The sequence below is a fragment of the Lycium ferocissimum genome, unplaced genomic scaffold (genome assembly GCF_029784015.1).
Source record: "Lycium ferocissimum isolate CSIRO_LF1 unplaced genomic scaffold, AGI_CSIRO_Lferr_CH_V1 ctg8079, whole genome shotgun sequence".
Classification (NCBI taxonomy): domain Eukaryota; kingdom Viridiplantae; phylum Streptophyta; class Magnoliopsida; order Solanales; family Solanaceae; genus Lycium; species Lycium ferocissimum.
In genome coordinates this window covers 5,592-13,950 of record NW_026727082.1, presented here as the reverse complement: position 1 = coordinate 13,950, position 8,359 = coordinate 5,592, and the positions used below count along the sequence as shown (strand labels likewise).

Below are 8,359 nucleotides of genomic sequence, written 5' to 3'. Positions count from 1 at the left end.
AATCTTATCAATGGATTCTACTGTCGATAATCAACTGAGACTGAGCCTCATTCACCTGAACAGAATTGTCATTCTGAGCTCTTGTTTTACTGCCAAGAAGCATGATTTAGAAGGACAATGAATCTTCTTCATATCCTTGGAAATTATCCATCTGTTGTGGAGGATTCTAAATCCTTTTCAAGGTGTTGATGCTGAGGCCTACTGGGAGATGGCATCTAGTGGTGGAGTCCTCGGTTATCCCAGGGCAGTTAGACAGCAGTGCCTCGGTGGACTCGTACTGTAAAAAGAAAAAGAAAATTAGCAATAAGATGCAGATGTAAATTGACGAGAGCTTTTCTATTCAAGGGAAGTGAGTGCTATCCTTTCCACTCCCCTTACATGATACCGCTAACTAGAAACTGGAAATTCGAGTCTCTCCAACGCATGCTCTCTCTAATCTCTAACAGATAGACAAACATTTATCCACGAGAAAATTAGTTACTTTAGTAGCTAAGAGTAAGTTTTGAATGTTGATTAAGTTTTGAATGTTGATTAGAACTTTTCTCTTCAAGGAAAAATAAAATTCAGTTGATTAGAGCCTTCCTCTTCAAGGAAAAATAATGATATGTCTAAGTAGAAACTGGAAATCGTAGAGTCTCCAACACACTCTCTTTAATCTCTAACAGATAGACAAAGCTTTATCAATTAGATTGAGAATTAGTAATTATAGTAGGCAAGCATTTCTTCTTTACCTCTCCTTTGATTTACTCTACTAAACTCGTCAATTTCATTTATTTTTTAACTCATCATTTTCATTTTTCACCACCTAATAATGTTCTCAACAAATACCGAACCGTTTCCCCAAAGTCAAGGGGGTGTTAATTTTGGGTTGCACTATCCCGCATATCTGAAGGTCCAGATATAAAGGTCAAAGTTGTTGGTAACAACACAATTCTTATCTTCAACATCAAGCTTACCACACCAATTCAAGACTAAATTTGGGTTTTGAACCATAATTAGTTACAGGAAAATAAAGTGAATTATTCACTCTGTTTCGATTTGTGTCCTACTTTCCTTTTTAGCATGTTCCAAAGAGAATGTCTTTTTGTATATTTAGTAAGTTTTTCCTTCTAACATTCTCATTTTACCCTTAGTGACACTCCCTTACAGCAATAACATGCATGTTTAAGCCCAAAAGATGCAACAGTATTTTTTATATAATTATACACACCTTTAATTTAAGACAATAGCACATAAATGAAACAAAGGGAGTGCTATTTATCTAAGATATTCCTCTACTTACCTGACATCCACAGAAGAGACAGTAATGATACTCATCTCTCAGTTTCATCAATGTATTGAGCAAATCCTGCATTGAAAGATGTGAAGCAGTACCCAAAATCAGTAGCAGGTTCAACCAGAGAAGAAAAGCATTTCAAGCAGCAACCTAAATAAAAAAGTAGTCATCATCAACAATAGCATTGAAAACAAGCTACAATAAGAGGAAGATGAGTGGCACATAATCAAAGAAGGCTAAGAAAAAGCACCATTTGAAAGATTCATATGCACTTATTGGGAAGTCAAAAAATAGAAAACACAAAATAAGAAAAATCAAGGGTCAGTTTTACATTTGCTTCCAGAAAAGAACATCCACACGCAAGACAAATTTGGGTCATAAGCACAGAATAAAAATCAAAAACATGATTTACAAGAGAGATTCGACATTTATAGGCCATACATATAAATTTTAAATAAAACTATACATAATCTAAAAGCAATCTAGCAAGAAACTAGGCATTGTTAATCACTAACCGTCCTAGAATCAGTTTGTAAAGCAAACCTAAGCCAACTAAGTTTTTGCACAAAATGGGTTAAAAGGAAAAGGGAACCAAATGTTAGTTTCCAACTTAGCATTTTGCTTATTTAAGAAAAACATAAAAAGATGGTAAAGAATACCTCTTCTGTGATCGGTTCTTCCTCTTCCTCATCCTTTTCTCCATCCTCTTCTTCCTTTTTCTCCTCTACGACCTCCCTATTCTCTAACTGAGCCAGTACTGCCTCAGCCTTGTGAAAATTGCTGACAATCCTCTTTTCCTTCCAGCGCTCCTTCAGGTGAGATCCAAAAGTTTCCATTAGCTCTTCTTGTGTCCTTCTATCCCTGTCAGCCTTCTCCATTTCCCTCCTCATCTTCTCTACCTTATCATCTTCTTTCCCAATCCCAGCACGGCCCCTTCTGATTTCCAGCCCCACAGGTTCAGACCTACCAGAGCCTTCCTTCCCTAATGCTGATCCTGGAGTATAATCCATTTGTTTCAACATTTTGAACCCAATGTTGCTCTCAGGGATTGCTGACTCTAAGTTCACTAGAGTTTTTTGGTCCTCTTCTATTTGCTTCTGCTCTCTCTTGAGCTTTTTCCGTTCTTGCCAGTTTAACATCTTACGTTTCTTGTCCGAAACTACAGGCTTATTCGATACCTGGCAACTAAAGAAATACAGATTAGGGCACGAAGCAACTCACATCATATGATCTATTTGATACGATTGTCTTATTTTTATAATTTATCCACTGAATCTAGGCTCGATTTCGCAATGAAAAGCTCTAAGCAAATAAAAGAAAATCCAAATAAAGAATTTGACAGTCAGTCCAAAAATTTTGTAACCTATGGAAACCAAGATTCTGCTTGTTAGTATTGTCTATGGTGACGTATTTTCATCGTAGCAGCACTCAGAGGCGGATCTAGAATTTGAAGGTGGTGCCATAATTTTCTTCAACGTATATCTTTTTTTTTTTTTTTTGAGACTTGTACCAGTTAATCTATATATCCACAGGTGTACTACATCAAAATATGTAGTCCCCCTATCTACAGTTTTCTATTCTTACAAGAGATCTAACACATCAAAAATATCTTCTGTCTGACCTAGAATTTCCTGTTTACACCAAAAATAAAAAAGAGCTAGGCAGTTCATCTTTAACTTCTGTAAATTGTTCTGCTTGTTCTCAAAACATCTCTGGTTCCTCTCTTTCCAAACAGTCCACCAGATACATGATGGGACAATCTTCCATCTCCCCTCTTTTCTTGTTACATTCCCATCCCTGTTCCAGTACTTTAATACTCCTTCTATGCTTCCAGGCTTCACCCATCTGATTTTCCTCTGGTTGATAAACATCCTCCACAGCTGGTCTGTCCATTTGCAGTGCAAGAAAAGATGACTGATTGTCTCATTATGATCCCCACACAAAAAACATCTAAAACATAAGTGAAAACCTCTTTTGTTCAGGTTTTCATGAGTCAACACTGCCTCTTTTGCCAACAGCCAGTTAAAACAGTTCACTTTATAAGGTACTTTTGTCTTCCATATCATCTTCCATGGCCATCCTTCTTCTTGAAAACTTGATACATTCAGGTCTTTGTATGCTGAGTTTAAAGTAAAAATTCCTTTGCTATCCTTCTTCCATTCCAGAGTACCCTTTCCCCTGTTAAGTTGATGAATGCTGTCATTGTATCGTGGAATTCTGCTACCATCTCCATTTCCCAATCATTCAAGTGTCTTCTCAGATCCAGATCCCACCCTTGTCCAGTCCACATCTCAGCAACAGTAGCATGTTGCTTTTGACTAAGAATGAACAAGTCAGGGAATTTCACCTTCAGAGTTGTGTCACCCAACCATTTATCATTCCAAAAGGATACTTTTAACCCATTACCAACTTTACATCTAATCCTTGCAAACATTATTGACCAGTGATTCCTGATTGCCCTTCGCACGGTGCATCCATATGGAGTATTAACCATGTTTGTCATCCATTTGTCCTCCAAACCATATTTAGCAGTAATGACTTCCTTCCATAGCATGTTTTCCTCTGTAGTAAATTTCCATAGCCACTTCATCATCAAACTTTGGTTTTGCAATTTCAAATCTTTGATACCCAATCCCCCTGTCTTCTTGCTCACAGTTAGTTCTTCCCACTTGACTAAGTGAAATTTCTTCTTATCTTCATTTCCGTACCACAGAAAGTTCCTTCTAAGGGTATCAATTCTCTTGATTACATTGACAGATACTGGGAATATGGACATCATATAAGATGGTAAGGCATCTAGCACACTATTGACCATGGTCAATCTTTCCCCAAGAGAAAGATATTGACTTTTCCAGTTTGTCAACTTCTTCTCACATTTTTCTAGAACTCCATTCCATATTCCGTTTGACTTGCTCGTGGCTCCCAAAGGCATGCCCAAATATGTAGTTGGAAGCTCCTCTACTTAACCTCCTAATTTCTCTGCCAAGCTCTCTACCTCTGCCACCTCATTAATTGGATAAATGAAGCTTTTATCCCAATTAATGTGTAATCCTGCAACTGCTTCAAAGATGATGAAGATAGTTCTTAGGATTAAAATGTTCTCTTCCACTGCTTCACAAAAAACAAGATTATCATCTGCATATTGCAGATAGGTAATCTCCAAGTTTCCTGCAACCAGCTGAAATCCCCTTATCCAGCCATTCACCTTAGCTGTCTGAAACATATTGCTCATGCCCTCCATTGCCAGGATAAATAAGAAAGGGGACAAAGGATCACCCTGTCTCAATCCCCTTTGAGAAGGAAAAAAACCACAAGGAATTCTGTTGACCAAAACTGAGAACTTAACAGAGCTAATGCAATGTTTTATCCATTTGATCCATCTAGTTCCAAACCCCATTATCTCCAACATATTGATTAGAAAGCTCCATTTCAGATGGTCATATGCTTTTTGAATGTCTATCTTGCATAGAATATCAGGTTTCTTACTCCTCTGTCTAGACTCCACACACTCATTAGCTATAAGAACTGCATTCATGATTTGTCTTCCTTTAATAAAAGCCATTTGTTGCCTGTCCACAAGTTTATGTATTACCTTTTTCAACCTCTTTGCCAATAGTTTAGCAATGATCTTATAGACTCCTCCAATCAAGCTAATAGGCCTGAAATCATTAAGCTCTATAGCTCCAACTTTCTTTGGAATAGAGCCACAAAAGTGGCATTTAAGCTTTTTTCAAAGTAACCTTCAAAGTAAAAGTTCTGTATAGCAGCTACAAGCTCTATCCCTATGATATCCCAACACTGATTGAAAAAAGCCATAGAGTATCCATCAGGACCTGGAGCTTTGTCCCCTGCACATGCCCTGATGGAGTCCAGTATCTCTTAAGGTTCAAAAGGGGCCATAAGAGTTGCATTGTCCTCAGCATACAACCTAGGACAATTCCTCATATTAAATTGGGATCTGTAGTTTTTCGTCTCTGAATACAGCTTCTCATACTATGACACAATTTCTTCCTTCACTTCTCCAGGATCCTCCAGAATTTCTCCATTTACTCTTAACTTGTCTATAGTGTTTGCCCTTCTGTGTGCATTTGCTGTTCTGTGAAAGAAACTTGTGTTTCTGTCTCCCTCTTTCAGCCAAGTTGCCTTTGATCTCTGTCTCCAAGCAGTCTCTTCATGCCTAGCAATGTCTTCAAATTCCATGGTTAGGGCCAGTCTAGAAGCTATCTCCTCCTCCTTCAGGATTCTATGATCTTGTATCTCTTCCAGTTCAGCAAGCTGAGCCAATACCACTTGTTTCTGCATTCCCAAATTCCCTTGTGCTGTTTTACTCCACTCTTTCAATTTTCCTTTTAAAGCTTTCAACTTTGCTACCAGTATAAAATCTGGTTTTCCACTATAATTGAAGGATTCCCACCATGTCTTCACTCTCTCATTAAAACCCTCTGTCTTTAGCCACCAGTTCTCAAATTTAAAATAAGAATTGATTTTCTCCCATTCTCCACTTATAAGTAACAAAGGTGAATGGTCAGATGTCACCCTATGTAATATGGACTGCCTGATATTCCTAAAGCTAGCATCCCATTCTTCTGATATCAGGAATCTATCAATACTTGCTGCAATATTGTGTCTGTCTCCTTTCTTCCAAGTAAACTTCCCTCCTATCAGGGACAAGTCCACCATTTCCATGTCTTCAATGAAATCAGAAAAATCAGTCATTGCCATGTTGATTCTTCTGCAATTCTTCTTTTCAGATGGATATCTAACTGTGTTAAAGTCACCACAAAGGACCCAGGGCCCTGGAATAAGACTCCTTGTTGCACCTATTTCCCCCCAAGTTTCCTCCCTCTCCATTCTATCATTTGGTGCATAAACTCTAGTCATGTTCCAACTGAAATCTTGACTCTTTCCAGTAAAACTACAGGAAACAGAGTACATGCCCTCACTACTGATCACCCCCTCCCAATCCCTTTTGTCCCACATAATGACTATTCCCCCTCTTGTCCCACTAGCTTCTAATTGAACATAATTGACCCACTTGCTCCCCCAAACTTCTCTCACTATATCAGTGATATCCCCTTCCACTTTTGTTTCCTGGAAACACACCACATCTGCTTTCCAGGTAAGTAAAATATTTTTTATCATACTCCTTTTTTTACTATAGTTGAGACCCCTAACATTCCAGGACACTATACTCAACTTCATTGACCTTTTATTGCTAGATATCCCCCTACTTCTAGTACCATTACTCATGAATAGATCTAGTTAGGAACGTGTATTTGGGTCAGATCCATCTCTTTTTAATTTATTGGGGTCAACTTAATTGGCCTTTTTTTATTTGCAAATATGAAAATTACATATCAAAAATCAAGAAACGAACATAATTAGCATCTTAAACAAGGAATCACACCCATTAACAACAAGGTAAAATCAACATTTTCACCAAAGGACTTGCATATTTTATGTATATTAAAAAATGAACTTGCACAAGTAAAATAACATCTTCAATAAGGGAATTACACCAATCAAAATAAGAAAAATAATAGAAAAACTCTTAAATAGGTAATTACACCCCATAAGTAAATGTAGAATTAGATAAACTACGAGTTCTCAAAAATAAATAATAAATTTCATGTTTTTTCTAAGCAATGCTTACGAAATTTCCATCACAATTTAAGTAGTAAACTGATTTAAATTGAATTTAACAATTATAGAATAGCACAAATTTTTATAATACACTCCCTCCGTCCATTTTTATGTGTTCGCTATACTAAAAATATATGTCCACTTTTACTTGTAAGTTGTATAGTTTGAAAAACCAAGACATAATTTACCATTTTATACCTATTTTACCCTTATTATTAAGTACTCCAATTCATTTCTCATTTTATTTATTGCTTATTACGAGTGTCCCAAGTCAAATATAGACAAGTAAACATGGACGGAGGGAGTAATGAACAAAAGAAATTATAAAAAAAAAGAATTGAATTTTGATCTCAATCCAAAATTCCCATTGAGACCCAAGTTTTTCAATTTAAATACTCACAGATTTGAGATTAAGAGAAATGCTTAATTTAAGGGATTTTGAAGTTTCTATTTGTGTGTTCTGGCTAAAGATCACAGATAAAATAATAGAATAGAGGAAAGCAATATAAATAATAAAAAGATAAATAGAAAATTGAGAGTGCCGAAAAGGGAATTACTGGTACAAAGGAACTAAAAAGCACAAAGAAAAATGGGAGTCGAAAAACGTTCAAGATAGATTCAAACTTGTGTCTACCAGCCATGACACCTTTGTCTAATTTGCGACTGGGGGTGGCAGGATCAAATATTTAACCTAGTTTAACCAAATTGCAACATAGGTACATAGAAAATTTATCAATCTACGAGTGCCATGCCACCCCCACCCTTAAGGGTGGATCCGCCCCCGGCAGCACTTATGTAGGTAAACATTTCTAAACAAATGAATACCAAGAAGTGATAATAATTAGTGTGTGAATGTTGAAAATACAATCCTAGATGACGGTCGACAGAAGAAATGGAAAAGAAAAAAGAAGGTAACTAAGGCTTTATAGTACATCAGAAATTTAACACTGCTTGTTCTCCCGATCCTTTTTTTTTTTTTTTTGTCTTTGACAACCATGAGCTTAGCACAAAAATTTGAGTATTCAACAATAACTATAGTTGAGATTTGGGGAAATTTTGTCAATACACAAAATAAATAAATTAGAAACTAGGGTTTGTATGGGAACTGACCGTTTTAGCGGAGGGTTTAGTGGGAAGAGAAGAAGCTTCTAGAGGAAGAAAGTGAGAAAGGTCTGCCATGTAATCCTCTTCTTCCGCCATTGCTGCTACATCCAAGCTAGGGAATGATTGGACTAATTGGCTACTATGGTGAGATTCATCCGCACAGGATCAGATCCTCTTAAATTCAAAATTGTTGAAATCTCCTCCCTCCTATTTAAGAATTTTTATATATCCCTCGGTCAGACTCAACGCCCTTTTTTCTTTTTAGTCAATTCCTTACTAGGAAAATTTTAAATGCACCTCACATAACTAACATTTGTTGTGTGAGGTTTTTTTTTT

At 36.7% G+C, this 8,359-nt stretch overlaps 1 protein-coding gene across 1 annotated transcript; it reads right to left on the bottom strand.

Annotated features, from left to right (window-relative positions):
• Positions 1-295: 295 nt before the first annotated feature.
• On the bottom strand, positions 296-8,119 carry LOC132045817 (uncharacterized). Its single transcript, XM_059436394.1, has 4 exons — positions 8,030-8,119; positions 1,936-2,454; positions 1,283-1,348; positions 296-439 (listed from the first exon to the last, which is right to left on the bottom strand). Exons 1-4 carry the CDS (start codon positions 8,117-8,119, stop codon positions 392-394), a joined length of 723 nt encoding a protein of 240 aa, XP_059292377.1. The 3' UTR covers positions 296-391.
• Positions 8,120-8,359: the final 240 nt, after the last annotated feature.

Bases quoted from the DNA above. Each gene is read 5' to 3' on its own strand.
- LOC132045817 (XM_059436394.1), bottom strand. From the start codon at position 8,119: ATGGCGGAAGAAGAGGATTACATGGCAGACCTTTCTCACTTTCTTCCT. The intron at 2,455-8,029 runs GTCAGTTCCCAT...TTTAGTTGCCAG, and splicing joins CTAAACCCTCCGCTAAAACG to GTATCGAATAAGCCTGTAGT. The intron at 440-1,282 runs GTAAGTAGAGGA...TCTATCTGTTAG, and splicing joins GTCTCTTCTGTGGATGTCAG to AGATTAGAGAGAGCATGCGT.